This window comes from Lynx rufus, unplaced genomic scaffold (assembly GCF_022079265.1).
Source record: "Lynx rufus isolate CCGP_SWC_20201006 ecotype Redwood Valley unplaced genomic scaffold, mLynRuf1.p SCAF_5, whole genome shotgun sequence".
Lineage (NCBI taxonomy): Eukaryota > Metazoa > Chordata > Mammalia > Carnivora > Felidae > Lynx > Lynx rufus.
Genome location: NW_025814867.1, coordinates 88,445,172 through 88,461,438, shown reverse-complemented (window position 1 = coordinate 88,461,438; position 16,267 = coordinate 88,445,172). Strand labels below are relative to the sequence as shown.

Here is a 16,267-nt window from a genome sequence, read left to right as displayed (position 1 = left end):
CATGGACAATGAGCAGTCATATTTTGAAAGGAATCTTTTTTTTTCTGAGCGGTAGATCTCAATGGTATGCTTAAAATATGCACTGACCCACATTGTAAACAGATGTGCGGTCATCCACACTTTGTTGTTCCATTTATAGAAACAGACAGAATAGATTTAGTACAATTCCTAAGGGCCCTAGGATTTCGGGAATGGCAAATGAGCACTGGCTTCAGCTTTAGGTCACCAGCTGCATTAGCCCCTAATAAGAGAATCAGCCTGTCCTTTGAAACTTTGAAGCCAGGCATTGACTTCTCTCTGGCTATGAAAGTCCTAGATGGCATCTTCTTTCAATAGAAGGCTGTTCTGATCACAGTGAAAATCTGTTTGGTGTTGCCACGTCCATTAATTACCTGAACTAGATCTTCTGGATAACTTGCTGCAGCTTCTGCATCAGCACCCGTTGCTTTGCCTTGCACTCTTCTGTTATGAAGATGGCTTCTCTCCTCAAGCCTCATGAACCAACCTCTGCTAGCTTCCAACTTTTCACCTGCAGCTTCCTCACCTCCTCCGCCTTCACAGAACTGAAGAGAGTTAGAGTCTTGCTCTGGATTAGGCTTTGGCTTAAGGAAATGTTGTGTCTGGTTTGACCTTCTATCCAGATCACTACCACTTCCTCCCTATCAGCAATAAGGCTTTGTCATCATTTGTGTGTTTACTAGAGTAGTACTTTTTCTTTTCTTCAAGAACTTTCCTTCACAACTTGGCTAACTGTCTGGTGCAAGAGGCGTAGCTTTTGGCGTGTCTCAGCTTTCGACGGGTCTTCCTCACTAAGCTAAATCATTTTTAGCTTTTGCTTTAGTGACAGACACGTGACTCTTCCTTTCACTTGAACACTTACAGGCCACTGTAGGATTATTAACTGGCCTGATTTCAATACTGCTGTGTCTCAGGGAATCAGGTGGCCCAAGGAGAGGGAGAGAGTTGGGGGAATGGCTGGTTGGTGGAGCAGTCAGAATACACACATTTTTCTATCAAATTGGCTGTCTTATATGGGCTCAGTTCATGGCGCCCCCAATTACAATAGTAACATCAAAGGTCACTGATCACAGATCACCATAACCCACATAATAATGAACAAGTTTGAGATATTGCGAGAATTACCAAAATGTGAGGGAGACATGAAACGAGCAAATGCTATTGGAAAAATGGGGCCTGTAGACTTGCTCAATACAGGACTGTCACAAACCTTCAATTTGTAACAAATGTAATGTCTGCAATGCACCATAAAGCAAAGTGCAATAAAATGAGATATGCCTGTACTGTGAAAACCCATAAGACATAGTTTTTAAAAACTTATTATTTAACTTCAGACAGTATGGATTGATCCACCTGCTCTGAAAAGTAAGGGAAAGAGCATCTCATTCTTGTATACTTCGTGTTTTTGTTACTTACATTGTATTTTTACTTTGCCGGGGTTTTGTAAGCTTTATATTCTACTCCTAAATTTTAATTATTTTTCTTCACTCTTAGGTCTATAGTTAAACAGTTTCAATACTTACCCTCATGGCTTCTCCATTCCTAAATTCAGGATTTTGATTTTTCTCCTGGTTGGCTGGACTTCACCATGGAATCATTTTTTTGGGTGCTGGGTTCCCTGAAATATTTTCTTTTATACAACCCCTCCCTATTGCTTTCATGATGAAATAAATAACTTTGTAGATATTGCTTCATTGTCCTCAAGCTTTGTGTGTTGCTGTGAAGTCTGAGACCAGCTTGATTCTGTCCTTTTGAAAAGGACTTCGTTTTTATACTTGACACTAACCTAGTTTTAAAAATGGAAAAAAAACCCAATGACGACTAAGATGTGAGGAATGCCACAGCTTTGTCAAGACCCTATCCTAGTGAGTGGCTCATCGGGGCCCAGGATTTGTATCCAGATCTGTCTCTGAAGCCTGTACTCTTTTAAGCACTGTGTGATGATGCTTCTTTCTTGGACAACAACCAGGGACAATAGGAAACCTTGGGAAAAGTAACTCAGGCTCATAGGGCTTTCATTTCTTCTTTCATAAAATGGCCTAGCTGGAACATGTCAGTGGTTCTCAGATTCAAACGTGTAAAAAAACAAAACAAAACAAAACAAAACTAGTGCTATGTCCCAAACTAGTGATGTGGAGGAAATGGATACAGAGGTGCTTGCTAAGTAAGTGTGGGCACAAAAATGGAAAGAAGAAAGAAAGAAAGAAAGAAAGAAAGAAAGAAAGAAAGAAAAAATGAACTACCATTTGCTATCACCATTGTTTCATAAAATAAAGGTCATTTTATAACTAAAAAAGTAGAAAGGATATTATCTCCTAAAAATATATTTATTATTTAAAAAATTTTTTTAATGTTTATTTTCAGAGAGAGTGTGCATGTGCATGCACACACAGGAGAAGGGCAGAGAGAGAGAGAGGGAGAGAGAGGATCCCAAGCACGCTCCACACTTAGTGCAGAGCCTGATGCAGGGCTTGATCTCAAGACTGTGAGATCACAATCTGAGCTGAAATCAAGAGTCGGACGCTTATCCAAATGAACCACCCTGATGCCCCAAAGATACCACGTTTAAATTGAACAAATTTAGCTTTTTGAAAAACTCACTACTTATTTCATGCATTGGCCTCAGCCCAGTGATGACTTCTTCCTGGCCCAGCTCCTCTCTGAGGGCAGGTTTTGTACACCATTGGCCTAGACCTCACCGAAATGCTCTCCAGGTCTCATATTCAAAGATTCTGTGAGCAAAGATGACCCCATTCTTGCTTTCCCAGGTTTGGATGGCTATATTCGAATCCCTTGGTCTTTAGAAAGGAATTAGTTTCAATGTGAAAGGTGAATCAACCAATAAGGAAGTAAGGAAGCTGAGAATCTATGGTTGGGATGCTGGGTGTGGAGTGACAATTAAGATGGACTTTGTTCCTCAATTTCTCGAGTCATCGCTGGGCTAAATATAGATCAAGTTCCCCGTGGAGAATAACGTACTGTATTGTGCAAAACAACTTTTGTCTTATTGACATCATAGTGATAATGCCTGACAATGGGATTTGGCAGCTGTGAGGTAAGCAGGAGGAAAAGGCAGAGGAACTAATATTCTAGCTTTATCTGAACAAGACAGCTGCTTCAAGCACACCTACCGTGGAGCCTGTGAAACACATCTACTCAATGCCAGCTTTGTCCCAGGCCCAGAGGTAAACGATGCATCCTGTTGTTCAGATATGCTTTATTATTTTTCTGGCAACTTTTTGAAATGTTTTTATTTTTGAAGCAGGGGAAGAAGAGAGAGTGGGGGAGGGACAGAGGATCTGAAGTGGGTTCCACACTGACAGCTGAGAGCCCAACATGGGGCTTGAACTCATGAACTGTGAGATCATGACCTGAGGTGAAGTCAGAGGTTCAACCAACTGAGCCACTCAGGCACCCCATTCAGATACACTTTAGAGACATCCTATCATTTAATCTCTCAACATACCTCTGAATTAGGATATCATTATTTCTAATTTCATAGAGGAGGAAAGTAGTGATCCAAATAGTCAAAAAATTCATCAAGATCTCACAGCTAATAAACTGTTTCAAACCTAGGTCATTCTGGTTCAAAAGCTCATCCATATCACAAAGTTTCAAGCATCAGGCTTAAAAAATATTAGCCACTATTGAAGGTCTCTAATGTGACCTGCTAAAAAACAAGACAAAAAAACAATCACACAAACCTAAAATCACTTAGTTGGACAATTTCAATGATAATCATAAATGTTCCATGGCATCGAACTAGTGACCAAGCAATTCATGTAAACATCAGTCACTAGTGTTAATTTTAGAGCGCTGTGCCAGTCAGGATGGACCAGGTAATGCTGCAGTAAATGACTCCTAAATCTCAGTATGCAACAAAGCAAAAGGATATCTCTAAGCCCGATGAGCCAGGGTCCCAGGCCAACAGTAGTGGCTGCACTTCAACATGTATTTCCATGACTGCTGAGACAAGAGGAGTGAACCTTACACACTGGCTCTTAAAGGGTCTTCCCAGAAGTGTTACATTTCACTTCCACTCACATTTCTTTGGTCAAACCAAGTCACATGGCTCTATTTGAAAAGAGGCGGGAAGTACATCCTACCATGTGCCTGGAAGGAGGAAAGCTGGAAATGTTTAGAGAACAGCAGAAATGCCCCTCCCTACCTCCAAGCAACCACTCATCTGTTTTCCTGTCTCCACAGTTTTGTCTTTTCTGGAATGTAATATAGATGGAATTATACAGTATGAAGGCTTTTATGTCTGGCTCTTTTCACTTAGCACAATGGTTGTGAGACTCTCGCAAGGGGTGCTGCCTGCTGCGATAGTTGGTTCCTTTTCTTTGCTGAGTAGTATTTCATCGTACCATTGTTCCACAATCCACCAGGCAAAGGGCTTCCTGGCGCATCTTTAAAGCCCTGCTTGGGCTTTGCTACAAGAGATCTTTGCTAAGGATTCCTGTTCAGTGTGTGTCACAGCCGTGTGCATACTTGCTATCATGGAGCCTCCAGCCTGCAGCTACTGGAGCGACTAAGTCTCCAGGACCTCCAACTTCAGTGTATTTCTCCTGTTGCAATGTTTCAACTTCCCACTTATTCACTCATTGTGTTTTAGCAAATGCCTGTTAGGCGCCAGGCACTGAACATATAATATTCAATAGGACAGGCTCCATTCCCACCCCTAGAGTTTACAATTTTGCACTCATTAATCCCTTCACGATATGGGGAGCAGGTGGAGGGACAGGGAAGGGAATTGTCAATACTTTGACAGCAAGTCCAAGGTCTTTGGGACCAGTTACTAATGAATCAACTTCGGTCTGACATCATGATCTGGGACAAACAGCCATGACATTTAGAGAATGTCTTTACCGGTGGTCAGAGCCCAGGCCTTCTGATGGTACTTTAAGTTTTTATGAGGGCAATAAAAATCAACAAGTGTCTTTATTCCTGGCATCTCTCTTCTTTCTGGAGTTCATGCTTGCTGAGTGAGATGGTTGCATGATGCCACAACCCAGTTCTGGGGATGTCAGAGATATCTTGGCCATCTAGTACCCCGTACAGAAGGACTCTGGCCTATCTAATCTATAGATTATGCCCCTTACCTTTCGTCACTTCCCAAGCAACTGGAACAGTTGGTGAAGTACATTGGAACTGTACATTGGTGAAGTCCTTTTACAGATATTTTTTAGGTCTTTACTTACTGGCAAATCGATGCCTGAGGTGGAGGCACAACATTCCCGGGTCAGATGCACAAGAAGGGCAAGCGCTCCAGCCAGCTTGTCAGTGGACAGCGTTGGACCCGTTTTAGGTCCCAAACAGATACCAGGGGTGAGTGGGTCTGAAAACGCCGTGATGTTTATCACGTCTGGCTGAGCTGGGTAGGAAAGAGAGGGGTCAGTCCTGGACTCCTGTGAAGATCTCAGTTGGGGTGGCCTGGGAAAGCGGAGTTGGGGGGAGCCGGGTCAGGACAGGAGAGTGCTGCTGGTCATCTCCATTCTGAGATGTTTGAGGGACTGCAACCCTGATCTAGTCTGCCCGAAGTTCACCATCATGCACCAAGCTGCCATTATTAGCCTCTCCTAGTGCCCAACGTTTCTGTCATAAAGCATCCAAGAGGTTCATCCATCCCTGTCATGAAAGGCACTGAAGGAAGCAAATAATTAATGAACATACATCTAGCCAGGCAGCCACATTCACTGGCCAGCGTAAGGGTAAGGCTCAGGCTCATGGCCCATCTCTTCAAGTTCCACGGATTCTCCCTGCCACAGAGCACAGACATGCTTATAGCCCTTCCCCCTCCAAGATGGGAAGAGTTGGCCTGGGGTGGTGGAGGGGGCCATTCAGGAGGAAATGTTTAACATCTGAATTGGTTACCTAAACTCTCCAATCCACAGAAAGAAAAGTAAGGGAAACAAAAGCAGGTGTTATACCTGAATTAGGCTTTTTATCATTTAGGTCAGTGTGACTGTCCATCCACCCATCATCAAAAGTGTCTTTCCTCACTGTGCTGGGCACTGAGTATACAGAAATGACTCAATCCCTAGATTTGCCATGCAAGAGTTCACTGCACAGTCCCACTGTTAACTTGTGAAGGGTAACTCGCTGTACTCTGGTCTAATTAGCTTGTTAGTATGAGAAAAACACACAAGGAAAATGATATTCATTTTATTGCATCATTTACTGACTAGAACGCCAGACTTAAAGTAGGTATAAGTATAAAAATAACCAAATTCTTACAAATAATACTTTGCTGCTACAGTACTGAATAATTAGTGGAGGTTGCAATTATAATACAACTTTAAATAACATTCTCATAATGGTTTTAACACAATCAACCAGGGGCTAAGGTTTAAAGGTTTGCAAAAAGAAACTCGGGACAATGTGAAAACTCAAGAAGTTCATATCCCAGCTACATGCTTCATTTAACCATAAATCCAGCGACACAAACAGTAACAAAACTCACAGCAACCCAGGATGAAAGACATCTTTTTTTTTTTTTTTTTTTTTTTTTAAAGAAACAGGCCAAGGTAATACAGAAATCTGTGTTAGTTTCCCAGGCAGACCTGGTTCCATCCCACTTCTGTCCAGTCCCATCCTTCCTACACAAGAACTCTGCACCTGCAGTGCATGTCCAAAAATACGTATAAAACCAGAATCTAATATGCAGATCCTTTGAAAGCCTCTTAAAAAATGCAGAGGGGACAAAGCTGGTCTAAGACCTGTCTCTTTGTAAACCTTAATTGTCCCCTTTGGTTTCACAGGCTTTTCTGTGAGCAGTTGACACCAACTAGGATGGATTATAACACTATTGAAAAGATATTTTAGCACAACAAATTCACTGGCATTTAATACTTTGATGTTTCTAGTATTTTAACCAGTTTCCTTCTCTGGGGATTTAAGAAAAAAAAAAAAAAGAAAAACAGAACACATACTCAAAAGACAATTCTACAAAACCATATCTCTCTTCCAAAAAGGCACATGAGAGCCTCAGAATGATGCTTTGTCAAGAAGGAGGAAAGGACAGGTCCCTTTTAACTCCACACAAGTCTTCACATAGAAAAATATCTTTGATATTAAGGGCAGTTTTAAAGATAGAAAATACTGAACTTTGTATTCTTTCTGTCTCCAAAGAAGTACTCTTGCTTTGAAATCAGTGTAAGTATCTTAGAACTATGGGTCTTAACCCTACTTTGGGGTACACTGGGCTGACCTAAGCCAGAAGCAACTAGAATGCTCAGCTTTGGCCTCTTCAGGCAAAGTTCCCAGAGTTACCGCGCACCTGGGCACTTCGCCAGTGGGCAAGATGGCTTCATGGAGGCCCCACAAAGCCACGTGTGAGGGATGACCCTAATGTGCCTGCTCTGGGAACTTGGACATCTGAAAAATATCGTCCTTCAAAAACATTTTCTCTGGCAGCCATCCTGCCTTGTCTTGCAAAGATGCTGCCCTTCTGTTTGGGCCAACTTCTTAAGAATTACCTCTTGAAGAGCTTAATACTCACATCTTTGTTTATAATTTCAAATGCTATCAGCCAGCTTGATTACACTACCCATTCAACAATTTTGGCTCTAAATGACTTAGCTGCTTCTGAAAATAAAATTTCGTCAAAGAAGGAAGATTTGTCAGCATTTAAGACATTCAACTGAATATGTTCCCAATTTCTGATAACGTTCACAAAAATGTGCTTCCAGTATGTGGGAGCCATAGCCTTACCATGGGAACAAGGCCAAACAGCCCTGAGATGGACATCTAAGTCTGGCTGTGTTTGTCAGAAACCTGGGTCATCGCCTTACCCTTCCTACACTCAAAGCCACGCACCAGTATGCTTCTTGCTAAGCACAAGCCAGTCGCTATTAATGATGACCTCAAGTGTCCAAGAAATATATGCAATAACAAACCCGAAAGGACTTTTTCCAAAAGGATTCAACCTTTTTTTTTTTTTTTTTTTGGCATTTCATCTCATTAGTTTAGTTAATGCTTAATAATATTAAGGTTATTTATTTTTTCTTAAGTATATTTTAAGCCCAGTCTCTCAAGCCCTCTTTGACATTTAAGGTACACTTAAACGGCGAGGCATTCACCATGATGGCAAGGCAGGGAGAAGGGTTTGAATCCTGGCGCTCCAAGGCAAGATAGTTTTCCTCTCTGGAAGTTCACACGTACAAGAAACGGACACTCTCATGCATACTTCACAAGGGTGTGGTGAGTGAGGCCAGGGACGTTGCACAGAGCCTGGCCATAGTGGGAACCACCAGAGATTCTGGCTGTGACAGGTAGACTTCGTAAGTTGTCTCCAGTGTCCTGGGCTGACTCATGGGGCAGAGAGGAAAAGACAGGAGAAATAAGAGCCCCTGGAGTTTAAACAAAACCCACAGTTGCCAAGTGGCTGGCAGGTGAGTCCCACCCTGCTCTGAGAGTCCCAGCAAAGTGCTTCTGCTTGCTACAGGACGCATGGTTTCTATTCAGTCAGCTCTCCCTGCAGAAGTTTAAGCCTCTCAAGAGCAGTTAAGTGTCACTTTTCCCTTCCACCTTCCCCTAGCTGTGGGGCCCCAAGGAGGCAGGACCATGGTATTTCTATGGGCACGGATCACACATTCCAGGTACAGGGGCTGATACCGAGCACCTATATGGGAGCTGAGAGCTTCTGCTTGCCAGGGGTGCCCCCAGCCCTGTCCCTTCAATCCAGCAGCTGCTGCTGTCCTATTGGTTGTTTGCCCTAGGCCCAGGCAGGGTCCTTTAGGAGGTATTAACCCCAGGCCGGGGCAAAGCCAGCCTCTCCCTTCCTCACTCACGGTGGCAGCTGGCACCGGATAACAATCATGCTGTTTGCATACCTTCTTAGACCCTCACGCTTTTGAGATACACTTTCTCCAACCCCACAGCCTCCTAGAAATGAGATACATATGAACTTAACATTGTACGGGTCCTCCTTTTTTCACAGTAAATGAAAAACAATATTCTTAATCCATTTCATGTGCACAAAACGTACTCACAGGAAAGCATTCTTGGAACTCACAGGACACTGTTTTCTGGACTTTGGGATTCTTCCCAAGAATGCTTTTGAGACAGAACACTTCATTTTATGTAACTTCTAGCTTCTAGTCCTGACACAGGAGATGATTTGTCAGCTGTGATGTCATCCAACACCCTTAGCTGAGTAAGCCTGGGAATAGCTCCCCGCCATGGCTCTGGGTCCCTGGGAGGAGCAAGGATCAATATCGAGAGCCAGGAAGCTAGGCTACTCGCGAGACAGCCAAGCCTGTCGGCTACGGTGAGCCGGAGTGCAGGGGCTCAGAGCTCTCCAGTTAGATGCAAGACCAGTTAGATGGTCTAGATGCCAGCTCTCCAGTTAGATGCAGCCCTTTGTTTGCTGTTTGCTGTTTGCTTCCCCAGAGAGATCCAAGACCCAAGGATTCTGAAAGGTGATGCTCTGAAATTTTAAGTAGGCATCTACTGACAAAAACAGAATTGTTTGCGTTTCTCGGGAGATGAGTGCAATTTAACGACTAAGAAGCATCACACCTGATTTGTGTTCCTGGCTCGTGGAGACCCCGGGACACAGGAGTTGACACTTAAGACTGTTAGGACGAGGATTACATAAGAATAAGGATGAGATGCATTCTAAAAAGAGAACTCTGAGAAAACAACCACACCCAAGACTGAACTGTCCCCCAAGGCTACACCGCTTCCATAAATGCAGGTGCCACGGAGCTCCAAGCTTCAGGATGGGAACAATTCTTTTGCCACTGTGTTCTCATCCCAAAACAGGATGTTTCAAAAGCAGATGATGAGAACAACTGCAGTTCCCCAAGCAGCAGTTAAAGACGCTGAGTACGGGGTATGCCCCCTCCTCCCAGGACCCATCTCACAGGCATAATAAATAAGACAGGTGGAATTTCCTTCCCAAAGGCAAACTCTCAACTCCTTAACTGGCCACAAGTCTTTACTCTCCAATGCTGACTTAAATGATGTTTCTGGAGGGAACCATGCAGTAGTATAAAGAGGTACAAATTACTGCATGAGTGAAAATAAGTTATTCAGTGAATAAACAGCTTTGAGCAGTTGGTTGAAAGTTCGCACTGAGTCAGCGGACAAGATCTGGGATACAATCAAAGAAGGCTGCACTAGTAAGAAAGCAGACTCACAGACGGGACGTGTGGCTCTATCCCAGCTCCCTAGGCTTCCTCAGGAACCCACATGGCTTCCCAAAGCACTGGGTTTCGGGAAACTGAACGTGCCCTATCAGCCTGCTCCTTTCACCACATTCAGCTGCGGGGACTCCATCAGGCTGCTTTTCCGTTAGTGGTGGAATGCCCCTCAGACCCAATCTGCATTCTGCTCTCCATTTCTACTGCATACACATAGTACTTGGGCCTCAAAGGTGGGGGGCGAGGCACTCAGGGACGAGAAGCACCCCACCGCCTCCAGCTCTGAGAGTCCCCCACCAGGGCCCTCGCCCAGCGCCTGTGCCCACTGCTGCCTGCTGGGCCTCACCACAGGCAGGGGGCGCCTCTACTGAAACCCACGTGGAGCTTGTTTTGCCCGGATCCAGACTTATTTGAAAAAGTGGGATGTAACTGCAGAGGGAAAAAATACTCCTAAATAAACATGTCACCTTGATTAAAAAACAAAGTGGAGTGTGTGCTGTGCCTCATAAATTTCAATTCTTCATTTTGAGGGTGGGCTTGGAAACTGCAGGAGACCAAGAAGCCCACGAAAATACTGTATGTTCCCCTACAGCATCTCCAAACCTTAGCGGTATGTTTATCATCGTCATCTGTTGTTGAGCATGTAGATACTGGGCAGGAACACAACAAAAGAGCCAGTGCTCTGCCGTAAATTAACCACCACCCAACTGAGGCCTATGGAAGTGTCTGAGGAAGAGAGGCCTTCTTTCTGGAACAGTCTTGAAACAAATCCGAAAGGAGACCTCCCTATCCAATTTACTAAAGTGCAAACTGAGGAAAGACTAGGTCCTGGTGAAGGTGCCTGACCATGTGCCTGGCTAACAGTCAGCCCTCGGCCGGTGGCGGCTGCTGAACTCAGAGACTCCTGGTACCGGCCCACGTTCACGTTCACAGTAACAGTGAAGGTGCCTAACAAGCAGCCCTCAGTTCCACGTCCCCGCATCCATCCGTCTCCTTCCACTGTGGTTACGCCCCTCACGCCTGTCCCGCTTCCTGCTTGCCATTCACATGTGGCTCCGCGAGTCCTGGGAGCAGCCAGTATTCGCGGGCCCCCCTGGTACAGTACTCTGAGCAGCCGAGATCCCGCAAGTTGCTCAGAGCAGTGGGCCCTCCCTCTCTCTTCCGCACTTAGAAATAGTCTCTTCTCCTGCTCTCATCACTGATGAAAGATGGGTTATACTGTCCAGGGAAGATGCACGAGTGCCGTGACCCCGGCAGTCCAGTGTAGGCCGGGTAGAGTCCATTTCGTTCAAGTTCAGGATTCCTTACACCTGTGGGCTGGTGGTCAGAAAGAAAAGGAGAAAAGTCAATTTATTATTCATGGATCTAATTTAATGTGTGTGTGGTTTTGTTTCTTTAAGAATAATGCTATGTTCTGGGGCGCCTGGGTGGCTTGGTCGGTTGAGCGTCTGACTTCGGCTCAGGTCATGATCTCATGGTCCGTGAGTTCGAGCCCCGCGTCATCGGGCTCTGTGCTGACAGCTCAGAGCCTGGAGCCTGTTTCAGATTCTGTGTCTCCCTCTCTCTCTGCCTCTCCCTGTTCATACTCTGTCTCTCTCTGTCTCAAAAATAAATAAAAACGTTAAAAAAAATTAAAAAAAAAAAAAGAATAATGCTATGTTTTAACAAACCTACGATGGAGGCAGCTAAACACAGCAGAGCAGGGCCCGACCCAGAAGTCAGGACCTTCCAGGCCCTCCTTTCGTGAACCCTGGGATACTTTTGCCTATATTTCATTTTTTCTTTCTTTTCTTTCTTGCTTTCTTTTCTTTCTCTCCTTCCTTCCTCCCTCTTTCCTTCCTTCCTCTCTTTCTTTTCCTCCCTCCCTCCTCTTTCTTTCTTTTCTTTCTTTCTTTCTTTCTTTCTTTCTTTCTTTCTTTCTTTCTTTCTTTCTTTCTTTCTCTCTTTCTCTCTCTCTCCCTTCCTTCCTTCCTCCCTCTCTCTTTCTTTCTTCCTTCCCTCCCTCCCTCCCTTTCCTTTCTTTTCTTCCTTTTCTTTCTTCCTTTTCTTTCTTTCTTTCTTTCCTCCCTCCCTCCCTCCCTCCTTCCTTCCTTCCTTCCTTCCTTCTTTCCCTTCCCCTCCCCTCCCCTCCCCTCCCCTCCCCTCCCATCCTCTCCTCTCCTTTTTCTTAGTAGGCTTCATGCCCAGCATGAAACTCAGTGCAGGCTTGACCTCATGACCCTGAGATCAAGACCTGAGCTGAGATCAAGAGTTGGACACTTAGCTGACTGTGCCACCCAGGTGCCCCTGCCTATATTTTAAAAGGAGATTAAAAAAACTATCAAGGGGAGCCCAGCGATTTTAGACCAACACAGGAAAAGACCTGGGCTAATTATCAAGATTATTACTTGATTATTACCAGGTGTGTCTGTCTCTGTAGACCACAATGGCTTTAAATCCTCCCTGGCATTTACCAGAACACTACTGTCTCTGCCATGAATGGGGAGTTGACTTTTGCAAGGTCATAGGACCAGCTGTCAAAGGTGGAGTGAGTACCTCAGGGCGGGAGGCCAACAGTGATTCTCAGGTGTCTCTGACCAGATCCTAGCTGAGAGCATCATGACTACCTAGCTGATGTGCAAAAGAAGCCCCCAAGGAATGACATGGCTACTTTGAGGAGGCCCCACTGAGGACCACCAGGAGAAAATGCTTGCCTGGCAGAAAGAAAACACTGGATACGGCATATAATGAACATGAATCCTAGGGGTGCCCAAAGTACACCTGAGACCACTGTGAGGGACAGCCTTCTCAGGTGACAAGCTGCTTCACGCCATAAGCGTAGGCCCTGCTTCTACAGACTGCTCAGCCTATTTCCGATGTGCAGATGGGGCTGGTCTAAGTTCCTGATGATATCTATTTAAGGCAACTCTTTAGCTAACTCCATGGAAACGAAGAGGAGTTGGTCCTACGACACCACGGGTCTGTTTGTCCCTATGTGATCTCACCACACTGGGGTGAAGAGTCCCTAGTAAAATGTGCAAGTGTGCGGGCACACTTGGGTAAGCCCCCTGCTTGGTTAGCAGATATCTGCAGATACATGGCTGCAGTTATTAGAGTAAAAGGAGTTCCCAGACTGAGAAGGAAGCAAAGCACTTATGCAGAAACATCAGTGGGAACATTTCAACTAGCGCTATTTGTGTCTGTGTTTATTTTTCCCCTTATTCCCCTTGTTCTTCCTCCAGTTTCAAGTTCTTCAAAGGGTCCACTGTTAACAACAGCATCCTTAGCGTGAACCCCTCCCATCCAAAGTCTGAACCCTCATGGTTAGTCCCCATAGTAACCAGAGGTGTTTTGACTTCTGTCACAGGATTGCCTAGTGCTATTAAGTGCCCACAGGGCAAGGTTTCATGTTTATTGCTACCTCAAACGGGTCTACATGGGATGAGAGGTCACCTATGTCTGTTTACTTTTCAGCTCAGGGTTGTGTTTGCTGGAGGGCTGAGGCAGCGTGATGGTGAAATGAACCAAGGCAGCACATGGGAATAAGACAGGGGTAATTCAATGCGGGACAGAAGGAGCAAGGGTTCAAGGTAGTCTACCAGCTTTCCAAATGATGCAGTCCAGGGCTGGGTGCAGTCAATTATTGAAGACCTACTGAGTGAATACTATTCTAAACCTCTGAGAAGTGCTTGCTGAGGATGACATTGAATTGTTCTCTTTATACCTGTTTCTAATCCCCCAGTTTTAACTACCCAAACCACAGGAGGTAAAGTATGTGCAAGGGCCACAGGCTAAATGTCACTGAATTTTCTCTCAGTTTCCAATCTTATAACTTAAAAGCAAATTCCGTAACAAGAAGGGTTACTGCTATGACCCCATGGAAGTAATGTGTTCTGTGGAAATATCCTTTATATCTTGATGTCAAAACTAATAGACACCATGCAAATAGATCGTAAGTAAACTGAATATTAAATTATGTAAATAAGAGGCTCATGCCACCATTCTCTTTAACCCTCAACTGACTGGTAGCGTCTTTACCACCAAACACAGTCCAGAGGGAATCGTCAGAGGGAACCGGAGCCTGAGCTGCACCAGGCAAAGGGATACGCACCGAGTAATACACATCCGTCATCTGGAGGAGGTTTTTGGTACTTCCATTCTCATGCATTTCAATAGCTTCTCGGCCCCAGTCTTGTGAGCGAGGGTTCTTGGGGTACTCAGCATAGGGAGACATTTGGAAATCCCCACTTTTGAAGATGAGTTTGCTTATGTCATTTTTACTCTTTCTGTGGAATGAAAAACATTTGGAAATTTAAATGAATAAGTTCTGTAAAGAAATGATATCTGTGAAAGCACATTCTATTATTTTAGAAGGTAAATTAGACTGAAAGCTACCATTATATTCTTCTGTAGATGTCCACTGAAAAATGGCATTATTATTATTTTTAGTGTTTGCCTAAAACAAGTGAAAATGCAATTAGAGGGGCGCCTGGGTGGCGCAGTCGGTTAAGCGTCCGACTTCAGCCAGGTCACGATCTCGCGGTCCGTGAGTTCGAGCCCCGCGTCAGGCTCTGGGCTGATGGCTCAGAGCCTGGAGCCTGTTTCCGATTCTGTGTCTCCCTCTCTCTCTGCCCCTCCCCCGTTCATGCTCTGTCTCTCTCTGTCCCAAAAATAAATAAACGTTGAAAAAAAAAATTAAAAAAAAAAAAAAAAGAAAATGCAATTAGATGCAAAAAAAAAAAATGCAAAACAAAAAAGTCTTCCAACTCGAAGGGACAGGTTACCAGGGACAGAGAGGACAAACACAGCTGCAGTGAGGCAGACAGTCTCTTCTGGGGACAGAGGTTACTGCCTCACAGGGAAATCAGGGTCATAAATTCCCAGAATGCTGGCACCAAAGGGCCTTTAGGATTCTTCAGTCCAGTGGTTCCAAACCTGCCTGAGCACGAGAATGTACATGGAAGCTTCTAGATCACACCAAGATTTACTAAAAAGAGGAGCTCTGGGGATGAGACAGTTCTGGCTTTGCAAAGAGATGAGATTTGTTCCCCAGGTCACATTTTGCTACTAGCAAAGTGGGACTAGAGTTCAGGCCTCCTGCTTCACCAGCCAGTGCCCTTTTACCACATGAGGCTACTTCACAGACCATAAAAACAGGATATTTCACCTGCAAAAATGCCCACCTGTTTATAGTTCCCACACATATTCTCCTTTCAGCAGGTTGGGGAAAGCCCAGGATAAGTTCCCTACCTGTGAGGGTTCACTAGCTAGAAATGGTTGAAATATGTGTGACTCGGGGTGCCTGGGTGGCTCAGTTGCTTAAGTGTCAGACTCTTGGTTTCGGCTCAGGTCATGATCTCACAGTTCATGGGATCAAGCCCCGCATCAGGCTCTGTGCTGACAGTACAGGACCTGCTTGGGATCTTCTCTCCCTCTCTCTCTGCCCCTCCCCTTCTCTCTTTCTCTCAAAATAAATAAACGTTAAAAAAAAAAAAAAAGAAAGAAATATGTGTGATTCACTTATCGAATGGGCCTAGGATCAGACATTTTTAGTTACATTTGCCCTGGGTAAGATATTCTGAAGTTTCTTCCTTTTTACCTCACTTTCCTATAAATAAACTTTCTGGGAAGGCATGAAATGACTCAGGGTCATAAAACCAAATGTCCAGCATGTGGCTTAGGCGTTGTCTTTCCTTGCACGTTAAGAACAGACCTGCCACTGTGTTGCTCCCTGGAGGGCAGGGCGTCCGGTTTCAAACAATGACTTACTAATTCACAGTCACCTTCCCTCTGCAGCCCATGGTCACAGGCTCCTTCTCCAGGCGGTTATACTACCTGGTACTGCACCCTTAGCAAATATGAGACTTACGTCTCCTTGAGGTTTAATCCCTCTAGCTTCTAGTCTCATACCCAGGATTTTATTTCCACTCATAGTTTGTCTTTGATGATTTGGTGGTAACTTTGTAAATGACAGGCAAAGGACCATGTTCCTGAATGGGCGGTTAGGGTACACTGCTCTCTGCAGCCTTCCTAGAGGTGAAGGATATCTTAAAATGTCATTCATGCCAACGGTCGAAAAGATAACTTGCTATTTTGGGAAGTGCCATCCATCTGTTGCGTCA

The 16,267-nt window shown here is 44.6% G+C and overlaps 1 protein-coding gene across 1 annotated transcript in view; it reads right to left on the bottom strand.

The window, feature by feature from the left end:
- Positions 1–7,984: 7,984 nt before the first annotated feature.
- HEG1 (heart development protein with EGF like domains 1) overlaps positions 7,985–16,267 on the bottom strand; it is an 87,940-nt gene continuing 79,657 nt past the window's right edge. The window contains exons 18-19 of the mRNA XM_047100436.1: positions 14,257–14,431; positions 7,985–11,483 (exon numbers count right to left, since the gene is read on the bottom strand). Of these exons, the coding sequence (XP_046956392.1) occupies positions 11,334–11,483; positions 14,257–14,431 (325 nt within the window). The 3' untranslated portion in view covers positions 7,985–11,333. The remainder of the gene's footprint in view (positions 11,484–14,256; positions 14,432–16,267) is intronic.